The sequence below is a fragment of the Colobus angolensis genome, unplaced genomic scaffold (assembly GCF_000951035.1).
Source record: "Colobus angolensis palliatus isolate OR3802 unplaced genomic scaffold, Cang.pa_1.0 Scaffold400, whole genome shotgun sequence".
Classification (NCBI taxonomy): Eukaryota; Metazoa; Chordata; class Mammalia; order Primates; family Cercopithecidae; genus Colobus; species Colobus angolensis.
The window spans coordinates 2,437,206-2,465,049 of NW_012117378.1; the positions used below are offsets into that span (position 1 = coordinate 2,437,206).

A 27,844-nucleotide genomic window follows, 5' to 3' on the forward strand; every position below is an offset into this window, starting at 1 on the left:
CTTAAAACAACAACGACAACCAAAAGAAAAAGTCCACAAAAAAACCTTTTAGACTTGATGGGTTTGTCTGTTATCTTAATTGTGGTGACAGCTTCATGGGGGTATGCCTGTGTCCAAATTCATCAAGTTGTATAAATATATGCAGGTTTTTGTAGGTCAATTTTACTTCAATAAAGCTGTTTTATAAAAAATGTAGACATATATTCCACTAAGCCTAAACTAAATATATTCTTACTTCAACTTCTCCCAAAACATTGCCAGTAGCCTCTCCAGAACTACCCAATAAGAAGGGAAGGAAAAGGGAGAGGAAATCTGAATAGAGACAGAACTCTGAATTAATGAAAGTTTAAATAACTAACTTTTGCCAAATTTGCAAAAACATTTGTCCATAAGCATGTTTATAATTCCTTGTAGTGTTTTATAAGAGGCCTATGCAAGTGGCAGGCCCTGACACTTCAGCTGTTTCAGCTTTACGGTGAATCTGTGTCTTCAATACATCCATAATTTCAGCATCCTCCAAAGTGACTCTCTGGGAACAGAAACAGTCTCTATTCATCCACCTCCCTGCTCATGAGAATTCTAGACATCTATGAAGAAACCAAGACATTTTGAAATAGCAGGAAAAGAAGAAGCATGGTGTTTGAATGGTCTCCCCCTCTCATAACAAAGAACTGATTGTTTATTGTTAAATCTAAATGAAGGAGTTTGTGTTTCTATAGAACCATCTATAACTCCTAAGTTATGAACAAGCTGTTCTGTAAAGTTCTGATGTTTTCTTTTAATTCTATTTTCTATTTATGAACTCATCCCTTTTAAGGTTTTCACACCATATTTTTACCAAAGACTATGAAATCTCTTGACTACTTCTGACCTCTTCCAAACAAAATAATCCAATTCCTAACAGCTTTATGGGCAAGTCTGAGTTTCAAAACCTATTCAGCTTAACATGTTCTAACTCTTGACCCTAACTTGCTATTCCTTCCTGGTTCCCTGTGACAAACACAGACAACACATTCCTTTAAGCCTCCAAGAGTAGAGTCCTCAAGATCATGTTCAACTCCTCTCCTTTCCTCATCATTATATCTCACCAGTTCTAACAACTCTGTTACAAAATCTTAATTCTTCTTGTTCATGTTACTTATCTTTATCTTAGTGCTTCCCTTCCTCGTTTCTTGTCAGGATGACTACTGTCTCTTAACGTTAGCCTCTCTGCATCCACAATACAGTAGTTCACTTTTATATGAGTGGCCAGTTGGTTACTCTATCTGACACACAGCCTTCAATACTTAATTCCTCCTTATAAATGTTCATAGTAGAACATTAAAACATCTCAAGGTCATATTTAGGTCATCTATGACCTGGGTCCAATTATTCCTTGGTCACATCATCCAGTGGATTATAAGCACCATGAAAGTGAAAATTATTGTAATCCCAGCACTTTGGGAGGCCAAGGGGGGCAGATCAATTGAGGCCAGGAGTTTGAGACCAGGCTGGCCAACATGGTGAAACCCTGTCTCTGCTAAAAATCCAAATATTTAGCCAGGAGTGGTGGCAGCCAGCTATAATCCCAGCTACTGGGGAGGCTGAGGCAGGAGAATCACATGAACCTGGGAGGCACAGGTTGCAGTGAGCTGAGATCACGCCACTGCACTGCAGCCTGGGCAATAAGAGTGAAACTCCATCGGAAAGGAAAGGAAAGGAAAGGAAAAAGGAAAAAGGAAAAAGGAAAGGGAAAGGGAAAAGGGAAAGGAAAAGGAAGAAGGAAGAAAAGAATGAGGGAGGGAGGGAAGGAGGGAAGGAGGGAGGGAGAAGGAAGGAAGGAAGGAAGGAAGGAAGGAAGGAAGGAAGGAAGGAAGGAAGGAAGGAAAGAAGGAAGGAGAAAATTATTGTAGTCATTTTCAAGAGTATATCCTCAATGCTTGGCACACAGGAGGTACTCCTCATTTATAGCATGATTGTCTGTTGTCCAGTTACAACAGCAGTTCCACATTTCTTGAAGTCTTTACATCTTCGTCTTTGTGTTCTCTGACTTGGATATTTTTCCATCTCAACCTCCCTTCCATTTCTTTGCTACTGAAACGCCACTGCTCTTTTGCAATCAAACTCAATTATCATCTTCTCTTTGAAGTCTTTCTGAATATTCCAGTCAGAATAATAATTTTTATCTATACTTCCACATTGCTTTGTCTTTACCCTGAAGATGTAATTCCTTATGATAGTTTCTATATTCAAATAAAATAATGAATATGGTCATAAAATTGTTACAATTGCCTTAAGACTCATATTCTTCACTGGATATATGTTATTTGTGGATAAGAATTGTATTTAATAAACAATAACAATGTTAATAATAATGATGGTGACAATATAGTAAGAGCACAATAAAAGTTCCTAAATGAATGAATAATTATGACAACAGTTGGCATTTACTCAGTGCATACCTGAACCCTTACTTTAGTAGGTACTCTATTTTCAGTATCTCATTTAATTTTCAAAATAATACTATAAGATAAGTATAATTTCCCCAACTTTATAGATAATAAAACAGATTCTCCATGAGATTAAATAATGTGTCTAGTCTTAATGCTAGTAAGTTTTGGATCTGATATATTTTCCAAAGTCTGATTCACTAAACAAAAAAACTTATACTATAAACAACCTTCAATGTCTTAGTCACGCTTAGATTCTTCCATTAGCTGCAGCAACAGTGAGCATATACTGGATGCTCAATAAATGTGATTTGTGTCAACAATCTAGATGTTTGTTTCTAAAATAGAGATGTTTTTGTGATCACATCAAAAAGAAGATTAAACATTTATTGTTAATTGTGGTCTCAGAGGGCAAACAAAAGCTTGTAATTTATAAAAATAAAAAAATGATTAAACTGACCCGACCTATATTATCCTAATCTTTATTCATTCACTAAACAAACACCCACGGAACACACACTATTTTCAAGAGTGACCCTAATTTCCCGTGAATATTTAAAATTAAGGATCAAAAATTTCTGTATTAGAATTGATGTAATTCTTATTTATCAAACATACAGAGGTTTCAGCATGATTTACTACTGCAGCAACTAGGTACACACTTAAATTATAAGCAAAATTAATTTTCATCTTAATTACCTTTCTCATCCAGGTATCGTTTCTATTTTTGCTATAGTTTTCATTTGTTCTTTTTTTCATTATTAAAATACTTCTTTTTTCTTAAGCTTTTCTTTTCCAGCTTTCTCCCATGCTTTTTTTCCCCTATTTTTACTTAAAAAAAAATCCTTCCACAATCTTATGTCATATCCACAATTCCCTTTTCTTATCACTCTGTTCATTTCCTTGTTCTCATCTTTGGCTTCCTTCCCTGTGTTCCCTGCAGGATTCCTTCGCTTCAGAGGGTCAATGTCTTATTTATAATCCCTTGAATTACTTACAGTTTGTGAACTCTTTTCCAATTTCTCATCTATTTATTTTAGTATCTTTCTCACTTTTTTATTTTATAAATTCATAATATAGGCAAACATCAAGTGGCTGTAAGATAAATAAGTGTAAATATTCTGAGGGAAAACAGTATATCTGGCTTTTATCATATTTATGATTCATATTCCTAACTCAAGAAAATTCATGGAGAGATATTCTACATATTCTGTTAAGATGTCAGAATATGGAAAGTAAATGACACAATTAATTAAATGCCTTTTCTTTAATCCTGTTCCAATTCCCACACTCTCCTAAGGCTCTTCCCATTACCTAAACTGCCCTTCTCTCTTTCATTTTTCTGTTCTTTATACTTGTAAATTTCATACTTAGGCCTTGTTGCTAAGTTAGTTCCTACACAGAGATCTTTGTGTAATGTATCCAGCTAGAGATACTTACTTCCTCCTCTTTCCTATCATAGTCCTAAATTCATATCTTTATCAGAGTATTAGTTTTCATATTGCATAAAATAATTTTGATAGTTGATTTACTTTCTTCTCTAGGCTTCACACAATGTAAAATATGGCATTGTGCATTTAATGTCTTTTTCATCAAATGGAAATCATTGTAAGCTGTAGGTGTTAAAAAATGTCGATAAATAAATAAATATATAAATATTTAGATGCTCAATTCGGTTTGTCTTGTTTGTCGTTAGATCATACAGGGAATTAATATTCTTAACTGAAGAATAAACTATTTATATACACTGTCAATAAAAACATTAGAATCTGGCTACACATGCACACACACACACACAAATGTACATATACACACACATCTCAGGAATATGTGTGTATATATGTATATATATTTTCTGGATTATAGTCTATAAACGATCAAAGAGCTTATAACTAAATTGCTATCAATATTTCCATGGAATTTCAATTAACTTTTATTATGCTGTCTAAAACAGGAAGGAATATAGAATTCCTTTAAGGAGATGTATTCAGGTTGGTTTTTCCACTCACACATTTTTTCTCTTCTAGGATCCTGTCTTTCATTCAGCTGTCAGGTCTTCTCAAGCTCCTCCAAACTATAAGAGTTCCTCAGTCTTTCATCGTCTCTCATAATCTTGAAATTTTTGAAGAGTACTGATCAGTTACTTTGTAGAATGTTCCTCAGCCTGGGTTTCTCCTACAGTTTGTCATTAGACTGAGGTTCTGGAATATGGAGCAGAATGCTACAGAAGTGACGTGCCCTTCTCAGAGCATCATATCAGTGTATGTTTCTGTATTACTTAGAGGCTAACCTTGATGCATTGGGGTGCCTGCCACTACTGACAGTTAATTCTCCCCTGGAAAGTTAGTGAAAATCTGGGGGGACATACTTGGAGACTATGCAAATATCCTTTTTCTGCTTAAACTTTCACTCATTAATTTTACATTCATTGATGGATCTTAAATTGTTACTGATATATCTGAATAGTAATTTTTTGTTTCATTCCTCTCACATTATTAATCGGAATTCTTCTGAAAGGTATGATTGACTCTTTTCCTCCATTCATTTATTTATTCTGTTGTGTATTAATATTAATATAGGCCCATGGGAATTTTTTATTTGGTTAATGACTCAGTAATATATTTTTGCTGTTCAAGTTGTGTCAGCTTTGTGTTTTGGGAGCTCCTTAAGGTTGGTTATTGTGCCCTTTATATATAACTATTCTATTAAGAACATTTTATTTTTAGCATGTCACTACTTTCCAGAGCCACAAGATGCTCCAGAATCATCTTGTATTTTCCCTGACTCAGCCCTGCAATCAACCAGCTTTCCAATAAATCTTGATCCTTTTTATTAGGGAATAGTGTTTAGAAATCAAGCACTGAGGACTAGTTATGCTCACTGCTACTATGGTGTCACTGTTTCCCCTTTCAGTAGCTAGGACTAGAAAACATATGTACTATATTAATTGTGTACACATATTTCCATATTTATTTCCTTATCTGCCTCTATTCTTTATTTCTCATTCCTTTTATTATCACTTTTATAATTTTATTGATCATTTATTATCACTTAACATAATGAAAGTAAGTTAAAAATAAAGCAGTTTGGGGATAATAAATTCTAAGACAGTCATATTGATAAGCAACAAAACAATCAGGATTCAAAAAACGATAAGCAGACTTATGTGTTCTCAAATGTGAAAGTACTAGAGAGCAAAAATAGGGGAAAAGTCCCCAAACATTCTTCAGTTTTGAACTTCATAGAACAAATTTCAAATTGACAAACTCTCACAGCTAGCTGAAGTGTAGCACCTTATCTAACTTCTAGAAAGACATATTCAACCTATGATATTCCATTGCTATCTTCACAAAGACCCTAGATATGGTTTACGTCTAGATACTTATAAAGCAAATGAAGCCTCCCTCTCTTTGTATTTCCTCTATTGCATTCTGATTCTACCTATCTTGATCAGAACCACTCCTCAAAAAGCTTGAATCTTTGTGTGCATATTTTACAGAAGTCCAAAGAGTTTGGCTTTAAATAGCATTTGTATACTTCAGGTCTTCAAACAACTGGTTTTAAGTTTTAAACTTCTAACTTCGATAGCCAAAGAGTGACTTTGAAGGAAACAATTGGAAAGTAGCTGCTGAATGTTATTCTCAGAACTGACATGAATTTAAGCCAAGAGAAACAGTTTTGTTCTCCAGCTACGCATATGTTAGGTCTGTCACATGGTCTGAAATAACATTATGTACAGTTGTGTAATCCTTAACTGTAATTGAGATATTTCCCCTCACATTTAAAACTAGTTATTCAAATTGTTAAAATATCAATACTTCTCATGAAAATTACAAATTTATTATCTTAGGTAGTCTTCTTAATATTTCGCAATTGTCATTTGATAATTATCAGCTACCAGTATCTCAATGTGAAATAGCTATGTTTATCTCCTTTGCCCCCTTCAGCCTTGAATTTCACTTGGAACTACTACAAAATAGTAGACTGATCTATGTATACCATGTGATTTATTTCCTGGTCTCTTCAGTCGATGAAGAACGGTGTACACTTAAAGTACCATGTTCATTAAAGTACCATGTTCATTAGCTGTGGCAGTTGTATTCCTTTAAATTTAGAATTAACTGCAATTGATTGTTTTCCTCCAAAGAAAAAATGTACAAGAAAAAAATAACCTATAAGTAAACAAAATTAAAATTCTAAGGTAACAATACCTATAAGAAAACAAAATTAAAATTCTAAGGTAACAATTTGATTAGTAAAATCTGTATTATCATTTTAAAAATCTTTTTATCGTACCCTGCTCTTTACGATTTTTTGGACAGTTTTTACCATGGCCATATCCTATTCTTTTGTATCTTTGTGATTTGAATAGCCCTTAGCTGTGTAATAAAAGTCTTCAAATTTTTGGTATCAAGAGACAGTTATAAAAATCTAAATGGGAATTTTTTATAGAAAATTTAAGAAAAAAAATACTTTTTTTTTTTTCTAAATGTGTCTTCCTTTTTGGACATTTTATAGTGTCTCAAAAATTGTCTTTGGCTTTGTGAAAACTGCATAGTATCCAAAGTAATAGATAAAAAGTAATAGAGAAGTAGAATTTAAGTTGTTGAGTCTCACAAAGCTAAAGACACTGGATTGGTTTGAGATTTAATAATAGGGCTGCCTTGTAACCTTTTAAAAGCCATTTAATAATATAAATGAGATAATAACTCTATTTTTCCCAGAAGATCTTTCTAAAATTTCTACAACTATAGTGCTAATGTCAAAAATGAAGACACGCTGACCTCATATCAAGGAACAACTTAAATATAATCCCTGATTTCCAAATGGCATGTAATATGCCTTTGACAGGAATTGCAAATCTTTAGGGATTTTTAAGGGAAATCTGTTTCCAAATAGTCCAAGCAATTTGACATCGTTATTAAATATATCTAACGTAATTATGCTTCACTGATGAGGTGATACTCTCAAATTCTTGAGATACAGAAATCAGAGAGCTCTAGAAGTTCCTCTCTTTTGCTCTTTCTTTCTCTGTAGAGATTATAAAATGCAAGGCCAAAGAGGTTAGCTGACTCCTCCACAGTTAACACAGTAAATATTGGCTACTGTTCGACCTGATTTCAACTGCAGTTTTATGATATAAAATCATTTTTTAAACATATTTTACTTAAGCTTCTTTTCATACCAATTTACAGAATCCCATTTGAGATATCTGAAAAACAACAAACAAAAACAATGAGAGTGGGCAGGGCTGTGCTTGACAGGTGTATTTCACTCATGCAAACTAAGGGCAAGTCCATTCATTCCCTGTGGGCTCAAATCAGGAACTGAAAAGCCATGAGAGACTATCTCTGCCTTTCCTCTCTTTTTGTGGTCTGCCTTATTACTGTATGTCTGATTTTTCTTCCTTGTTGGTTCCCTAGAACACAAGTAGAGTTAAATTCGTGAGGACAGATTGTCTCTGAATCCCCAAAGAGAATACACGAATGAAACTCCATTGATTTAGCTTGGGTGAAGTGATCACACCAGACTCTCTTTTTACTTTTTTGCACATGCTGTGTCAGGCACTGCGATCACTCAAGCAGCTATATCTAAGGGGACCAGGCTCACAAAGTAAAATCACAGCTATATAGCTAATATTTACAAAACACTCATGCTTAGAGTTCGCTAATATATTAATAATGCAGAGTTATATAAAGAAGGCTTTCAGTACTATAGATTACAACAGATCCATAAACTATGTCTGCTGTGAAACAAAGTAGCTGCTTTAGTTCGAATTCATTACATTTTATAGCAAATATTATACTTTTCTATTGTATATCTATAACATATAAAATAAAACAGAATATTACATTACAGGAATTTATATTCCATAATATTCACAATTGATGTGCCATGAAAATAAAATTTATTAAAGTATATTAGTATAAAATCTTTTGTTTTTAATTTTGGGGTTTATGTTTCATTCTTGTCACTGCTGGCTAAGATCTATTGTGGTGAGTATTCTACTTGTTGCATTTAGTTTAAGTGATGAATAAGGATGAAAAACTTAACTTAATGAGTTTCAGGGCACCCTAAGTTAACTGCAGGTTATTCCATTTGTCAGTATGAGACATGACAACATTAGTTCTGCTCAGTTACTTATTTCAACAGCTACATATTAGCCTTGTATTTAGTGACTCTGCCAGCTATTGTTTGCAAAGCTTCCTCTCCAAATATAGCAGGCTTATTAATCAAATGTGAAGACACAATTTACTAATGGTAAAAATGAAAAAAAAATTAGACCACATCCAAATAGCTTGCCAGTAAAATGCCAAGGCTCAGCCCATCTTACTTGCATTATTACCTTGCAATAATAATTCAGCTAAACATTCAAATCAGTCAAGCCACAAATTGAAAAACATTCAAGTCACAAATCTTAAATAAATTCAACTGCAATCCAAAATCTGTTAAATACATGTTATAAAAGAAAGTAGAATATTTGATTGACTACCATCTATGAAAACTTTTAAGCTTTTCATTTTGCAAATAATAAAATGACACTCAAAGGGGTCAAATAAGTTAAAGTCAAAGTAGTAAGTGGTAAGGACCCAAAATTTCAATGGAGTTTTCAACCTGTATTATAACATGTAGTTGGTGACCTAGTCTATATAGAGGCTACTTAATCTGATCTCCAGTTTCAACTAATAACTTTTAATATTATATAAATATTTTTAAAACATAAGCTTGATAATTTAGCATGCTGTTATACATGCAATACAATTCTGTACTTTTCCCATTAATGTGGCTCTTAGGATATCTAGCCTTTTCCCATATTTTCTCTTTAGCTCTCCAAAGACCAGAACCAGTCTTTCTGCTGCTTTGTCAAAAATCTTCTAGTTTCTGGGTTGTACCCTAGATCTGTAACATTATTTTTTTTTCTGTATTGCTTGATATTTGTCATTACAAGTAAGAAATTCCTTTCAAAATCCTCTTGTGGGTTTGCTTGTACCTCCCAAGAAAGATACCTCAGAATGTGACTTTATTTGGAAATAAGGTCTTTACAGATATAATCCAGTTGAAATAAAGTCATTAAGGATGGATCCTAATCCTATATAACTGTTGTCCTTAAAGGGGACATTTGGATACAGAAACAGACATATAGAGAGGGCAGGAGAACACCATGAGCAAGATAGAGGACTGGCATATAACATCAGCAGGCAAAGGATTACCAGCAAACCAGCACATACTAGGAAGGGAAAAGGAAGGAATACTCTATAGGTTTAAGGGGAAGCATGGCCCTGATGACATTTTGATTTCAGACATCCAGCCCCCAGAATTGTGAAAAAATAAGTTTGGCTATTTTAGCAACCCAGTTTTTGGTGCTTTTTTACAACCGCTCTAGAAAACTAATACATGTCCCAAACCAAACAAGTTAGAAAATGCATGCATGCATACACACACAAACACACACACACACACACACACCTTTTGTTTGCTTTTCTAAATTTCTTTCTTTTAGTTGCCAGATTGTTTCTTTCTAATCTTCAAATCAGAGAATCAGAAACTAAACATATTGTCCTCATTCTATTTTACTCTATTTTTCAGATGGTACCTTTGAAAACAGTATAGTACATGGTTCTTTCATTTTCAAGAAAGAAATATGAAGAAAAAGGCCACTTTGATCATAATTTCTCTTTGTTTGGTGAAGGTATTTTAAGGTTAATCAACAAACATTTGAATACATAATTAAATATGAATTCATATGTATGTGGTCCCAAACAAATCTATCTGGTTTGATGACACTGTCATCTACCCACGGCTGTAAAGCAAATTATCCTTTTCCCTCCTTGGCTTATTCCCTCAGTCAGTAAGTATTTGCATGTGATGGTTTCTCCAAAATGCATCTTTAAGTCATCTTTAATCTAAACCTGGCTATTTCCTTAGTTCAAGACTTCGCTGACTTTTAATAGGTTCTTACTTGATCAATTTTCTCCAATTTCATCAGTTCTGATAAAACAGATCCATTTTGTTCCAGTGATGCAAAATGCCACATGTATAATAAAGCTAGTATTATTTTTATCATTCTATGTGTTTTACACACCCTAACTCAATCAGGAATGAGAATGAAATTGCTTGGAAAGATTAAATAGCAGACTCAGCTCATGTAAAAAGTGGTAGTGCTACAATTCAAGCCCAGGGCTGCTACACTCTAAAATAATATAAACATTTTACTACATCATAAAAGCCTTTTCATTTTGGCTATTAGAAAAACATTATGTTGATTGTCAGATGGTTCTTAAGTATTTTAGTTTCTTTAACACTTGTAACATTTGGTTTGTGGTTATTTTAAAAATCATTACCTAATGTTCTATTCAAACTACTGACTTTAGTAATTAAGTCAGTAATTAAGGAAGAACTCAGTAATTAAGGAAGAACTACTGTCTACTCCATTTTGTGCTGTTATAACATAATATTATGGACTAAGTAACTTGTATTAAAAAATAGAAATTATTCTCTAACGATTCTGGAGGCTAGGAAGTCTAAGGTCAAGGCACTGGTATCTGATGAAGACCTTCTGCTGAGCTTTTAAATGGTAGAAGGTGGAAAAGCAAGAAAGAACAAATTTTGTAAACCTACAAGGCAGAAGAGCTAAAGAGGGTAAACTTGCTCCTGAAAGCTCTTTTTATCGTGGCATTAAATCACTCATAGGTGTAGAGTTCTCTTGATCCAAATGCCTCCCCTTAGGTCTCACCTCCCAACATTGCTGCACTGGGGATTAAGTTTATAACACATGATTTTCGGGTATACATTCAGACCACAGCAGTTTCTAAATGCCTTGGGCCAATCCATCTCTCTTTTTTTTCAGTTCTTCAATTTGACATAATCTGTGGTGAATAAGACCTAAATTAAAATTTCATATACTTGATCACCACATACAATAACAAAATATATCAGAATAAGTATAATCACACTTAAACTTGCAAGTCAGCTGATGATGTATATATGGTTGGTATGCAAACACTAGAAAACAATAAAGTTTAATTTTTCAGACTATAAAATCTCAGACAATTCTAAAGCAGAACTTAGATCTCACTTTCTTAAAACCACATTATTGAGGTATGATTGACATATAAAAAGCGATATATATGTATACAACTTGATGACATTGGACATAAATATATACTCTCTAAACCATTACCATGACTTATGTCATAAGCCTATCAATCATCTCCAAAAGTTTCCTCTCTCTTTAATATTGCTATTATTATTAATGAATATATGTCTGATAAGAACACTTAACATAAGATCTATCCCCTCAGAAATTTTAAAGTATACAATATAGTACAGAGAACTATAGACACTATCCTGTACCATAACTCTCTAGGACTTATTCATCTTGCATAACTGCAACTTTGTACCCTTTGACTAATACCTCCTTTTTTCATCCTCCCCATAGCCTCTGGAAACCACCATTATACTCTCTGCTTCTACGAGTTTGACTATTTTAGATTCCTCATATAAGAAGTGTCATGTAGTGTTTGTCCTTCTGTATCCTGGCTTATTTCACTTAGCATAGTATCCTCCAGGTTCATCCATGTTGTCTCACCCTGGCAGGATTTTCTTCTCTATAAGACCGAATAATATTCCATTCTTTGTACATATCACAATTTATCTTTTCACCCATTGATGGTCATTTTTCTGTCTTGGCTACTGTGAACAATGCTGCAATGAATGTGGGAGTGCAAACATCTCTTCGAGATTCTGATTTCAATTATTTTGGATAAACACCCAGATGTGTGAATGTTGGAACCTATGGTAGCTTTATTTTTAGTTTTTTTAGGAACCTCCATATTTGTTTTTACCATAGTGGCTACACCAGTTTACATTTTCACTAACAGTGTGCAACGACTCTTGTGTTTTAACCTTTCTAAACCTGTAACTACTATGTTGTGACAAGGGCTACAAAACAGAGTGTCAGAATGAGAATTTAGATGTCTCTCTAAGTATGTTTGTATGCATTTTTAGGCACTTATCCTAAAGAATTTGATAACTTTGTGACCCCTACAAGATAGGTACTAGTAGGATGATCACAGCATTAGTCTTTTAAACAGGGAAACATTTAAGAAGTAAAGGAAGCAAGAGTACCATTAACAATGGTCATAGGCATATGCAGGGACAGGGACATAATCTAGGACTTTTGCCAGCAAACCAGGGCATAAAGTCATCCTGAATTTGCATAATTGCTATAGTAATAAGTTAAGGAAAAGGGGAGATGAAAAGATATTGGAAAGTATATTTTTGATAAATGGCAAGGGATTATGTATAATGGTAATAAATATGACACCATATTGGTCACTCTGGATCATTTTCAGGTATGTTCAGAAAAACCTATATATTTCTCCTTGACAAATATTTCTTACAACTGATTACTTTTAAATACTCTACCACCTTCTACCTTACTATACTCACTTTTTTTCCCATAGAAAAGGGGGCTTCTATTGATAGTTACCAATAAGTCAAAAAAACTTGGCGTATTAGTCGACTTTGGGGCTTTGGTTTCTCAAGACAGGAAAAATATGAGCAAATTTTGTTTTTTCTTTTTTTTTTTCTCTAATTCAAGTGAGCACAAGTGTTACCTATTAGCCACCATTAATACTACTTAAGGATGCTATTTCTCATTCTGCATTTTCACCTCTACCTCAATCCAGGTGCCACAATCATAAAATATTTCTCAAAAACACAGCAACAAAAATGTCATAGTCTCTTTAGCAGGATTTAGGGTCATTATGAGGTTCAATTGTTTCATTTTCAACTTTATGTAGTTGTTAAACTTGACTTCTGCCAACACTCAAGCTGTTCAAAGAAGTACACACTGTAACATAATTTGCCATTTTGAAAAGAATAATTTATGATGATACCTTTCAAGTGAGGGCTGTGTACCTGCATTCTTTGCAGATGTAGATTTATTGGAACAAATTCTAAGGTTTTCTCTCCTTTGCTGCTGCTTGATTTGAAAGAGGACCCTGATGGAAACCAGAAATTAAATATTATTAGTAAATAATGATAAATTAATATGCATGTTAAAAGATAAACCTGACAGAAAAATGTTAAAAGAACTTCAGAAAGTAAAACATATCCTATATTTATGAGTTGCTTTTCTTCTTAGAAATTCAATATTTTAAAAAATTATCTCAATTATTCATATAATAATTACATAAGGTAAAATAGGGTAACGTTTTCTTTGTTTTAAGATGTTAAAGTTAGAAGTAAAAGAGTTTTAAAAAAAATCTCCAGTTCTCCTATCTACATAAAATCAGGTTATTATTTTTTTTTCATTTCACAAGCAGGAAATGCAATTCACTTTGAGTAAGTAGAGTTATTGCTTCCACACCTGTTTCCTTGCTCAGTTCTGTCAGAATGTCTTGGTACATATTCACCATTTGGTCACAGTGAGTAAGGACATTTTTTCGCAGATTGTCCCAATGTGGAGAAAGCTCACCAAGTTCTTTTATCTCTTGGTTTCTGTTAAGAGTGGAAGAGAGGAAAAATTTTACTTTTATCTTAAATCCATAGACACGTAACACTTAGTCAGAGTTGTCAAGATAGTAAGAAATTATTTTATCATAATTACCAGGAAAGTTCTATGAGCTTATTAGCTTAAATATTTTTTAAAAAATATTTTAGCACACAAAAAATATGAATAGTTTAGACCACACAAATAAAAACATATGTCAAAGGGCAAAAAATTAGAAATGTTAAATTCCCTGATGAAAGTTTCACAAAGATAGTAGACTTCCTATTCTTATACACATAGGGAAGACATCAGCGAAAAAGCAAATTGTAAAACCTCTATGTAAAGATGGCTAAGTTTTTAAGTTTCAACGGTACAGAATCAAAGAACGTGGGAAGGAATATCTGACCATGTGGGAAGCAAACATGAGATACTTAGGTAATTCAGTTTATATATAATACAGTTACAAATATTTCTTTAAAAAGCAAAAGCCCTGCCGGGTATGGTGGCTCACGCCTGTAATCCCAGCACTTTGGGAGTCCGAGGTGGGCGGATCATCTGAGGTCAGGAGTTCAAGACAAGCCTGGCCAACATGGTGAAACCCTGCCTCTACTAAAAATACAAAACTTAGCCAGGCGTGGTGGTGCGTGCCTGTAGTCCTAGGTACTCGGGAGGCTGAGGCAGGAGAATCTCTTGAACTCAGGAGATGGAGGTTGTAGTGAGCCGAGATTGGGCCACTGCACTCTTCTGTCAAAAGGACAATGTATGAAACTACTGTATGTGTATGCGTTGTTCCCACCTTATCAAAAAGAAGAGCTAACCATGCCATTTAGCTTCAATTGTTAATTTTTATCTAAATCTCTACCCTTTAGCCAAGTTAATTTAAATCATCAGAATGCCTTTTTAAAATTATAGTGATAAATGGTCCAATATGCTGCTTGGTTAGATCTCTTATTCATTTCTGTAAGCTTTTACCAACAACATTTTCATGAGGCTAATTTAACCAGTAATAATGAAGCTTCTTTGCTATTTTGGCCATGAAACATGCTAAATACCAAGCTAATAAATTCACAAGCTGTAGAATCTTTAACATTCTGTTAAATGCAAGAATAATGGATGGTGCGCAAAAATGTGACTTGCTTTCAAATGGTTGTAGCTGTCTTTGTTTTGTTCCAATGGGATTGCAATTTTGAATTGCTGCAATTTTCATCTGAGGTCTTTATAATTTTTGTGAACATTCATGTCACTCTCAACTTTTCCAAAGATTAGTATTCATGATGAAGCACTCATGGGAGAAAAAGTAATTAATCAATAGACAATAGAGTAAAAAAAAAATCATGACCAAATGAGAGACAAAGAGAAGGTTGAAGATTGGGGAGTTAACTTCTTGTTTGCACTCAAACGGCAGGATGTACAAGTTTAGGAAAAAGCAACAACCACTAAAGCAAACGAGTAATTCCAAAAGATTGATATATCCAAGTCTAGAAGAATCTGAGCAATTAGGTTATCTGAGATATATAGCAAGTGTAATATATCAACTTAATATGTAAAGTTTCAGCATTGCTTTCAATGCACAGTTATAACGAAAATATTAGCTAACAATTCTTATTTAATACTAATAGATGCACCATACGGTTACAATTTGTATTGTCTCTAAATTATTATCAGAAAGAATAATTAAAGGGGAGATGATGAGGAAGGTAGAAGAGTGACAGTGAAGCCCCTGACTACATTCTGGGATATTGAGGGTGGTGTACATTCCCTTGCCTAAGATAAGTTTGGCAAAATGTAATCAGAAAAGTTTAGTATTCTGTGAGGAGTGCCTTGATACAAGCTGTGAGGACTCCGTAATTTTTGTTTAAAACTTATTGCACTCTTCCATTATGCCACAATGTATAAAGAGAAGTATACTGATGAACCTGTTTGTTCTAAGCAATGACAGTAAAAATAGGTACACATTCTGAAAAGGACAAACAACGAGCATACTGTCTCTCTGCACTGAGAAAAGTTCCAATATAGGGGAACCACATGATAAAAGTGTAATAAGCCAGACAGAGTAATGAAAACATTGCAAAACAAAATGGGGCAGGGTAAGAGAGACACTGCATTTATTAAAAAAGAAATGAATAAGCACATTAATTTCATTAAAGTAAAGAAGAGAGGTACATTCATACATTAAAATAGATAAGGATAGAAGATAACTTGGTGCATGAAAACTGGTAAACTTTCCAATCAGGAAGCCTAAAATGTCTTATTCATAAAGACATTTTACTTTGTCACTCAGTGTTCAAAAAACTTCCTGAATTAAAACCTTTGCTTGGCATCTCAATCCAGATTCTCTAGGAAGCACAGCCTGAGATTAAACAATGCCAGGTCAACCACAAGGAGGTAGAAAAAGAAGTGATACAGGGAAGAGAAGAAAGCAGCCACAAGGTGGTACATGACTGAGCTCGGCAGAACTTCACAAGAAAACATGGCTCATTATTTAGTCATGTGAAACAAACCTAAAGAAGTCATTTGGAACCTTTGTACTTTGGAACAGTTAGTCAGAGAGAGGGACATTTATATGTCAGTTGCTTGTCATACTCTATGTTTCATTGATAAAGATTCATCCTACAGGTCACTAAGTCCTCTGTCTTTATGATTTTATAATCTGCCCCTTTGTGTAGCCACTGGGGAAACAATACTCTAATGGAGATAGAATTTTCCTGGGTGTGTCCCTATATGACAGTTGCCAAAACTACCGTGAATTCTTCCATGGTGGTTGCTACTGGGGACACACTAATGCCTGGTCTTCACTTTGAGAGATGCTGATATAGTAAATGATGTTAAGAGATAAGGTGACAGTGGTGGCAATATCTGAGGCTCACCATTGAACAAGTGGTCAAAAACGTGAAGACATGTTAGGATTATAATCTTTTAATCCTTAGGATTAGGATTGAGCCAATGTAGAAAAGCACACAAACTGGGCCCAGGACAGACAACCCCATGTACAACTCAGATGTACTAGCACCATCTACTGATAACTCGATAGCATGCAAAATAAGATCCCTCACATATTTCCCAAGAGGAGAGTCTAAGTACAGTCCTTTAGAGTGACGGCAAGCTGCGATTCCCCAGAGATTTAAAAGAGCGGTAATAAATCCAGCCACAATATCCAATCCTCCAACTAGTTCTTAAGGCCTTAATTGACATTCATCACCTATGTCCTTTACCACGAATCCCAGATTTTCCCCCATACTCTACCAGCATTTCAGCTGGTCTGAGCTGCTGCTGAGTAGGGTGTTGCAGACCTAAATCCTGATGAATTAAGCCCTTAGTTTTCTTGCTCCTATGGAGTCTTGGTTGCTGTAATTTCTCCTTCCCATTAGGGCGTGGAGTACTTCTAAGTTTCAGACATATTTTGCCTCACTCAGATTCTGTGGCAGTAGCCCTATCTCCTCATGGTGGTGAGTATGGATATCTCACACCATTTTTTTGGTCTATTGTCATGAGGAACGCCAGATCACATATGGAACCAATCACAGCTTCCACTTAAGTGGGATTCTAATTGTGTCCCCTGACAGAACAGCCCTGCTCCGCTGACTCCACCACAAGAACCAGGATTCTAACTGGCAAAGTATAAAGTTGTAGGGAAAGGTAGTGCAAATACCACAAGCAGATCACTGCTATTGATTACAGGAAGGGCCTACCCTTAGTCTCAGGACTGTGGGTCCTGGGTATGATAAATACAGCATTCTATATCAGCAATTGGTTTGGCATATTTCCCAATCCTAAAAGGCGGTATCCCGATTCTAAGGTTTTTTCTCATGCTGGTGTCTTGGCTGAACTTTTCATGGTTAATATTATTCCACTGTACCATCAGGCCTGTCGCTGTTGGGTGATGAAACACATTATGACCATAAGCTCACTGTTGTGCCTTCTTTGATACAGCAGCAAATGTCCCTTAGTAGAAGCAATATTATATGGGGCACCATATCATTGGATCAGTCATTCTTAGGCAATCAGATGTGGGTGCCAGTGAAAGCACTGTGAGCGGAAAGACAAACACATATCTAGACCATAATTCACCCACTTAGGACAAATTGCTGCCTGCTCCAAAGTGGAGAGGATGCAACTTGATTTGCCTGCCACCCAACAGATGTTGGGTCTCTATCGTGCCCTGGAGGAATGGTACCATCTCAGTGGCTCATTGTCAGTCTGTTTCTGGCATTTGATAGTTAGAAGCGACAATAGCCATATTAGCTTTGGAAAGAGAGGCCATGTCCTGGGTCCATGCATTTTCCCTGCCTCTGTCACTAAGATCTAAGTCCAACCACAATAGATCATTCTCTTCATGGGTCTATTGCACAAACTCTGGAGTAACTGAGAAAGGAGGCTGGCTAATATCCACTAGACACGTGACAATGTCCACCTGGTAGTAGAAAGCTTCCTCTGCAGTATTTACAGTCTGATAAGCATGATTTTGATTGTGTTCACTCCTATAGCCCCATCTACATGTCTCTTGCTCATATTCCTTGTATTTGATTTTCTAGTCTTATTCTTTCAGGCTCATCAGATTATTAACTCTGCCAAAGCTCAATGTACATCTGCACCTCAGGTTACCTCCTTCTCTACATGAAGGGAACACCAAGTAAATGCTTTGTTGATCTTCCCACTGGGTAAATTTCCTTCATTATTGACCATGAAGTCCACCCAACATGTCAGGCTGACCCATTTTTATACCAGTGCAAGTTCTTTCCTCCTCCATGAGATAGTCATAGGGAACTCTCGAGGGTGTGAGTTGAGTACATGTATATTGAATGTACTCTCTAGAGTATATTCGGGAACTCTAAAGGTCTGTACTGACATTTCCTATTTGCTTTTCCTAAAGATTCCACATAACAGAGTTGTTTCTCACTACAGACACTTTCAGCCCCATTGGCTCTCCTTGGTCACCCCAGGATTTATAATATAGTCTGAATCTTCTGGGATGTCCTTCTTGAATGGGCCCCACTTGTCACATTCTGCTGTTTAACTCAATGGTTTAACATATATTTATAAAGGGGTTGATTAGCAGTTAGTTAAGCACTAGACAAAAGGTCTTAATGATACATGAATCAGAAATATAGTTCAAAGCACATCAATTCTTTTTTCTTTTCTGGGATAGAATCTTGCTCTGCTGCCCAGGTTGAAGTACAGCGGCATGGTCTCAGCTCACTGCAACCTCTGCCTCCCTGGTTCCAGTGATTCTCCTGCCTCAGCCTTCCAAGTAGCTGTGACTACAGGCACCTGGAATCACGCCCTGCTAATCTTCATATTTTTAGTACAGATGAGGTTTCACCATGTTAGTCAGTCTGGTCTCGAACTTCTGACCTCCGGTGATCCACCTGTCTCAGCTTCCCGAAGTGCTGGGATTACAGGCATGAGTCACTGTGCCCGGCTCAGTGGGTTAATTATTTGCATAGATGAAAAAAGGACCCTTATTATGTATGTACACATATGTGTTACATTACTTATTTTCCTCATTATTTATCATCATACCACAATATGTTAGAGGTGTGGCAACCACATATGCCAGTTTATACCTGTTATTCCATTGTAATTATTAATACCTACTTTTATTCTCAAAATATTTATACGAGATTGTCTAAGTTATAGGATATCAGAGTTCATATAAGAACCATAAACTCCCAGGATGCTACGGTTGGAAGGATGCTCAGAGAATAACCTGAAATCTCGTGTTTCACAGATGGAGAAGCTAAGGTAAAATCGCTTGTTTATCTCAGAGTCACTAGAATACCCTAAAGCTTTTAGACTGTAATCCCCAAGCCCACTGTTCCCTTACCTCATATTATTCTCCACTATACAATGAAGAAACACAAGACAAACAGCAACAAAAATAAAAACAAAAAGCAAACAAATGGAGTGTACTTAATGAAGGTAGGTTGTGAGTGGGATTTGGAACCCGGGCTATTGATTTACAGAACTACATTTGTAAACTTTCACATGCCTTAAAAACTAAACCTGAACAAAAGATAAATTATTATTTGGGATTTTTAACTCCTGGATATTTTAGTTTGAATGGTACGCCTACCAGTTACTACACAATAACTGAAATTTTCTAAAACATATTCAAGAGCATAATGGTGTCCGGAATTATAAGACACGAAGATAACAGCACCTGTGGTCCAGTCTCTGCATGTTGCTTCATTGATATAAGAAGCAATTTGCACTTTGGGAGCCCGAGACAGGCAGATCACGAGGTCAGGAGATCAAGACCATCCTGGCTAACATGGTGAAACCCTGTCTCTACTAAAATTACAAAATATTAGCCAGGCATGGTGGTGGGTGCCTGCAGTCCCAGCTACTTGGGAGGCTGAGGCAGGAGAATGGTGTGAACCTGGCAGGTGGAGCCTGGGCGACAGAACAAGACTCTGTCTCAAAAAAGAAAAAAAAAAAAAGAAGCAATCTGACATTACTGTTACAATTAAACAGTTGCATACCATTACAAAGCCTTTGGCATGAGTAGCAAAGGAGATTAGCTACATAAATGCATTTTTTAATTCATAGAAAAATAGGTTTTAGAATACCCCTTTCCTATCTGTAAACGTTCTCATTTTACTCACAGTCACAAAAGCTTCTACTTTCAAAAGTTCTTTCTTTCAATCACTACTTTGCAACAACAACAAAATAATTCTTCCTGGAAAATCCACCCCCTTGCTAAACACATACAATCTCATGAATTCATTGCTTTACTCTCACTAGAGCTCTATCTCCAAAACAAATCTTCTAACCTGTCTCTAGCTTCTCCCAGTTCTGCAAGAGTCCAACAGGTTGACACAAAAAGTTAGGGAGAAAAGACTGAATAATAAAATATTAATAAGCTTAGGCCTCTTACACATTAAACACTTTTGGGGACTTACTTCCATCTGCTCCATTTCCCTTTGCTGACTACAAAAATAAAAGGCAAATCATACAAAATAAATCTCCAAAGGAGACATATAATTGCTAAGGTCTATTCAGGAAACATCTAGTGCTCTATAGATCCCTGCATTCCAACAGCAAAGTATGACATTCTTGATACTTGATGAAATATTCATACAGATCTCTGGAAATAATCTCATGAAGTACTTTTTGTCTATATGGCTTGCTTTGTCTTACTGTGTTTAAATATTTCAAAAACACATGCTTTTTATTTTCAGTAAAATTGCAAGTTCCTGGAAGTCATTATATCCTCTGAACCTTCCACAATGTAGAACACCCTACTAATTATATGACATGTTTAAAACACAAGCTATTTTAAAACATGAAGAGAAAATGAGACTAAAAGACAAAAAACAACTCTGTGAAGAATAAAGAGAAATAATTAAGCACAGAGTGAATCACAGAATAACTGGGAAAAAAAGTAACCAAATGTGCTTTAATTTTGATACATATAGTGCATAAAATATTGTCAGGAATATTAAACAGATAAGTGTTTTTTTACACTTTACTCCTTACACCCCTGGGGCTGTTGTGGCTATAGGGACCCGGAAAGTATTGGACAAATTAGGGCAAGTAAATGAATAGGCCTCAAGTTCTTTCCTTTACTGTACCCACCCAGCAGCTCCAACTATTTCTCTTTAATTCGCATTGGAATTCTATGTACAATTCTGTTTAGAAAATAAAAGTTACTGGCGGGGGGTGGGGTGTTGGAAAGAAGAAGAAGGCTTAAGATCACCAAAATAGAAAATTGTAGCTCTATTTAAAGCTTCTATTTAAAACACAGCATTAAAGCCCACTGATGATATATTCAAGGAGGGATTTCCAACATGGGGCAAAAGTGCTTTGAGCATGTGAGTGGCAGAGACTATCTTTATTCATCTTTTTATCCAACCACAGTCTCCTACCCATGGGAAGTATCCAGGATGAGCTTGAGCTTGTTGACTGAATAAATGAAATTTGTTTGCAGATTGTTCTTATATTTTCCTAAAATTTAGGATAAAGTCAAAATATAGACTAACCCTAAAGTAGAGTGCTACTGCCAAGTTTCAATGCAGAAATGAGACATTGTACGCCTGTAATAAAGCACTTTGGGAGGCCGAGGCGGGTGGATCACGAGGTCAGGAGATCAAGACCATCCTGGCTAACACAGTGAAACCCCGTCACTACTAAAAATGCAAAAAATTAGCCAGGCGTAGCAGCAGGCTCCTGCAGTCCCAGTTGCTTGGGAGGCTGAGGCAGGAGAATGGCGTGAACCCGGGAGGTGGAGCTTGCAGTGAGCCGAGATTGCACCACTGCACTCCAGCCTGGGCGACTGAGCAAGACTCTGTCTCAAAAAAAAAAAAAAAAAAAAAAAGAAATGAGACAGTGTTCAGTCTTCTAACCTTGTATGATGTAGGTCTGTAATCCTAGATTAAGCAAGTCTTCCTTAGAGATAGAGAAAGATTTGAAAAATTTATCTTCATATGGCATTTCCTACTGTGATGGTTAATCGTATATGTCAACTTGGTTGGGCCACAGGGTGCCAAGATATTTGATCAATAGTATTCTGAGTGTTTCCATGAGGGCATTTTTGAGGCAGATTAACATTTGACTTGGTAGCCTCAGTACGGCCCACTGCCCTCTCTAACTTGGATGAGCCTAATTCAATCAGGTGGAGGCCTGAATAGAATAAGAGGTTGACACTTCCCCCAAGTAAGAGAGGATTCTCCTGCCTGACTGCCTTCAAACTGAGACGTTGCTTTTTTCCTGCCTTTGAACTCAGACTGACACCCTGGACTGGAACCACACCATCAGCTCTATTGGGTTTCCAGTTTGCCTACTCAACCTGCAAATCTTGGGACTTGTCAGCTTGCATAATGATGTGAGCCAATTCTTTCTAATAAATCGTGTGTGTATGTGTGTGTGTGTGTGTGTGTGTGTGTGTGTGTGTGTGTGTGTGTGTGTTCTACTGTGTTTCTCTATGGAACCCCGACCCACACACTAACTATGCTGGGATTCCATCGTACTGATTTCTCTCTGCTTAGTGTATAAGAAGCTGAAAGGCAGGCCAGTTGGTGGTGGTAGGAGACAGATGGAAGGAAATCATCCAGAATATAGTTTAGGCTCTTCCATGGGCTTTTATCCTCCTACCACATTTTATAAATGCTCTCCTGATTTCAAAAGAAAAACGACTACAGAGATGTTTGACTTGTCTAAGGGACATGCACAAGAAATCTCTGTAGTTCTGAGGCCAACATTCTGGGTGCAGGCACCTATGATATTGGAATTGTGAACCAGAATTGGTAAACTTTAAAAATCTGGGTATATAAATTCAAAAATGTCAGAAATTATGGAAGGTAATTAGTATAATGAGTATCTAAGAATAATAGGTAATTAATTTACAGAAAAGTAGTAAGACAAAGTAGCCTGATAAAAATGTATACACCAAACAAAATAGCCCAGTATGAGAGACATAAACATGTTATTTCAGACTGTTATAATTTAAGTAAATAGAAATATTTTTCCACAAGGAACTCTATAATACCATTTTTAAAAATAAAAATAGCTATAGAACTTAAATAAAGCCTTTTGTTAGTTATTGCACAGTAAAACTACACATAGTATGCATGGGGAGAAAGTTTAACAGCCAAGATGCTTTCATTCATTAAACAAAATTAGACCTTAAATCAAACTTAAAAGAAGTCATAAAAAATTTATTCACTAGGAAAAAAATTCAATACTAAATAGTGAAGAATAGACTACATAAATGACTGGCAGGTGGCTTCAATTTCATAAAGTGGTTGGGTGACACCATAAAACTGTGCAAAGTTCAACTGGATGTCAGGTTTCACAGTATATTCAGCCCACAATTCAAAATGTCTGTACTTTAACCCATACATGGATAAAAATTGCATCCATAAATCACAGGCCTATTTTTTAAAATACATTCCTATAAATGACAATATGGTTAATGTTGCAAGCCATGAGCCACTATTTCAGGGAAAAACAACTGAATATTCCAAGTGGTCATTCACTCCAATTTTCACTTGAAGTTAAAATAACGGCTTATTGTACTACACACACAATAAAGCCTCAAGTTATATACAAAGACTGACAGTTGGAACACAGTTATTACAGGATTTAGTTGTAATCACAAAACCTGTTTGTATCTGATAAACAGTCAGATTCTATTATTTAATTTTAGGTAACTGCATTAGAAAAAATGAAGAAAAATAAGTATGTCTTTTTCCAAACTAAGAATCTGTTTGCTATTCTTGATAAAGTTAAATTGATATTTATTTACTTCTAAATAACATCTAGTTTACCTTTCATAGGTTGCATTAAAGTTATGAAACATGGCCAGCATTTAGTTTTTAGTATTTTAAAGCTCAGTGCTCCTCTATTGTCTAAAGCAGTGGTAGTTGCATTGTGTGAAGGTGTCTCACAAATCCACATATGTTCATTACATGCCTTTTCATTCTAAGTAGCCATGGAAATTATGAAATGTACTTAAAAGCTGTTAAAACAAGAAAGAGTACTAATACTCTCATCACATTTTAATAATTTTTGCCCATAATTTCAGAAATAGAGAACATTTCTGGATACCACCCCTTTAAATTCCTCCACCCCTGGACTTGGATGGAGGATGTTGTCCAGTTTCGTAGATAGAAGGAATTCAGCAGGCTCCACTGGATATTCTATGTCACATTTGTTTGGTTAGTGGACACCATAAGATTTTTCAGGTGTTATCCCTTTTGATGATCAAGGTTACTTTTGCATAGAAAAGACCCCTTCCTTTGATTTCATAACAATCCTCTGAGGTCATTGCCCCACTGCTGCACCAAACAAAATAAAAAATTCAGTCGTACTAGGTATATTTCAAATGTTCAATAGCCACAAATGACTAGCCTATGGGATGGTACAGTACAGAGCATTTCTATCATCACAGAATGTTCTTTTGGACAATATCACTCTAGACAAATGACTGAGAAGCAAAGTGACTTGGTTGATGCTACATTGCCAGTAAATGGTAGATTCAGAACATGTACTCAGGTCTTAGGAATTCAAATCCTGTTATCTTTTTAATGTAAATTCTTGGGGGAGTACAGTTTCTCCTTATAAAAGTGTCCCTGAATAGAAGGACAAGATTAGAAGCTCCCACCTGAGGGGCTCATCCGAATGTAACTTTCAAATGGTTCAACTGAGCTGGTTCAAATATTTTCTTTGAACATGCATTGAACAGACAGTCTGGGCTATAGCGACTGCTGGAAAGCCAACCAACACAACAAAATGTGTATTTACATTCTAGTTGTTTAACAATTACTTATAGAGTGCTTCTATGTCAGCTATTATTCTGAGCACTTCACAAATATTCACTCATTTGCCATTCATAACAATTCATTGAAATAGGCACAATGATTATCATTCTCATTTTAGAAAGGAGAAGTTAACCAGAGATGTTAAGTGACTCACTCCTGGTCACCCACCTAGTGAGTGGCACAGCTGGTGTTAAGTCCAGGCAGTTTGCTAAGACTGTCATAAGAAGATATCATGGACTTGGTGGCTTAAACAACAGAAATTTATTTTCACAGAATTCTAGGGGTACAAGTCCAAGATCAAGGTGTTAGCAGGTTTGGTTTGTTCTGCAACCCCTCTCATTGGCTTGTAGATGACAACCTCTTCACTATACTCACACTATGTCTTTCCCCTGTGTACATATACTCCCTGGTGTTTCCCTGCATACCCAAATTTTCTCCTATATGAACATGAGTCAGATTGGATTAGGGCCAACCATAATGGCCTCTCTTTAACCTAATCACCTATTTGAAGACCCTGTCTCCAATATAGTCATATTCTGTAGTACTGGGGCTAGGGCTTCCACATGTGAATTTGGCAGGGGCAAGGCACAATTCGGCCCAAAATAGAGCTCATGCTTTAAACTGCTATGCTGTGTGGACTCTCTATTAGAAACATAACACAATCCCTCTCCCACTAGAAACCTTAGCAGAGAACATCTATCTTGACACTTGACATTACCAATCTGAGGAAAACACACACAAAAAAACAAATACCATATTTCTATCTTGCCCACAAGGACAGAGTAGAACGTGTGATGTCAGTCTTTTCGTTTTTCGTATTAAATTCCAATGGGCCATATGAAAGAGCTCTTTTTAAATAAATTACAGATGCTGCAGCTATTTACCCTGGATCAGTCTTGTCCAGTAGAACTCTTCATGATGTTGGAAATGTTCTATATCTGTGCTACCTAGTATGATAGGTACTAGCCACACATAGCTGTTTGGTCCTTGAAATGTAAGCAGGTGACTGAGAAACTAAATGTTTCATTTTATTTCATTTTTTAAAATGTAAATAAGTTTAAATAGCTACATGTGGCAAGTGACTGTGGTATGGGATAGCTCGGTTCTAGATGATTCAACTAAGCATCAATGAGGTCCTTTCCTTCTAAACCTGGTGCTTACCCACTATTTCTGTTCTTGTTTTTATTTTTGTTTTTTTCTGAGACAGAGCCTCACTCTGTCACCCAGACTGGAGGGCAATGGCAAGATCTTCCTTCATTGCAACCTCCACCTCACTGCAAACTCCGCCTCCCGGGCTCAAGCCATTCTCCCGCCTCAGCCTCCCAAGTAGCTAGGATTACAGGTGGATGCCACCACGCCCAGCTAATTTTTGTAGTTTTAGTAGAGACAAGATTTCGTCATGTTGGCCAGGCTGGTCTTGAATTCCTGGCCTCAGGTGATTCGCCTGCTCGGTCTCCCAAAGTACCAGGATTACAGGCATAAGCCACCACGCCCAGCCCTTACCCACTATTTCTTACACCCATGAATTATACTTATCTGTTCAGTTATGCTGGCCAGAATGCTTGAGTCATCCTTGACACTTACCTTCTAAATGTAATCCATCACCAAGTTCTATTGATTTAGTTCCTTACAAAAGCTGAAATTTATGTACGTGACTACCCTGGTCTAGGCCACCATCATCATAAGCCTAGGCACCCATAGTATCTCCTAACTTGTTTTTCTCTCCACACTTTTCTCCCATTTTCTAAACGTAATCATGTTGCCCTGTGCTAACAATTTCAATTGTTCTTAGGGAAAATATATTATTGAGTGCTTATTATATGTTAGGTATTATGCTAAATTCCAGGAATGATACAAATAACAAAATTGAGGAATTATTTTTATGTTGCTCAGCAGCTCCTAATCTGAAGCCTGAGTATTACTCCAAAATCAGTGTCTCAGCTTCAAACACAGCAGCTTTCTGGACAGATGGCATGCCCTGCCTGCTCTTCTGTCCATTGGGAATTCGTGGCGTAGTATCGTCAGCATATCTAAGAAGTGTGCTGGGTTTTAAGCCAGAGGAGACTAAAATAAATCACAGACTCAGATTTGTATCTGAGACAGAACCAACTTTCAGCTGAAATACAAAAGAACTATCATAGTAGCTCTGATACATTGTTTCACCATGTATATGATTCTTCACATAAATGTTAAGCATGGTTTCCACATTTTAAAGGCATATGAATCTGTGAATCAGATTTTATCAATAGTTTATTTTAAACCTTGCAATAACCATGTGCATATACTATTTAGTCTCTTTTTTACAGCTGAGGAAACTGAAAGTTAGAGCGGCTAGGTAAATTGGGCCATGTCATATAGCTATTTAGTGGCTTTGGGGCAGCCAGGTTTCACACATATATGTTCATATGTTCCACACATATGTGCATGCACACACACACCCTCTATAGTCGTAAGTGCTAGACTCTCTTGATCACTCAGTTACTATAGTAGCTCTGCCAGACAAATGATAGTGGTATAACCAAAAAATAAAATAAAAATCTGGAAATTGAGAGATTAAATAGTGTTCTAGGAATTTTATCTATGTGCCAAGTAGTAGATATATATTTTGAGTGAGGTTTATATTTATTTTCATTCTGTACTTTTGTCATTTCCATACA

General features: G+C 35.9%; 1 protein-coding gene across 3 annotated transcripts in view; it reads right to left on the bottom strand.

Annotated features, from left to right (window-relative positions):
• INPP4B (inositol polyphosphate-4-phosphatase, type II, 105kDa) overlaps nt 1-27,844 on the bottom strand; it is an 825,859-nt gene that overhangs the window by 161,055 nt on the left and 636,960 nt on the right. For all 3 annotated transcript variants that reach the window (XM_011955816.1, XM_011955817.1, XM_011955818.1), the window contains 2 exons: nt 13,804-13,934; nt 13,331-13,435 (listed from right to left, as the gene is read on the bottom strand). In XM_011955816.1, coding sequence (XP_011811206.1) covers nt 13,331-13,435; nt 13,804-13,934 — 236 coding nt within the window. The remainder of the gene's footprint in view (nt 1-13,330; nt 13,436-13,803; nt 13,935-27,844) is intronic.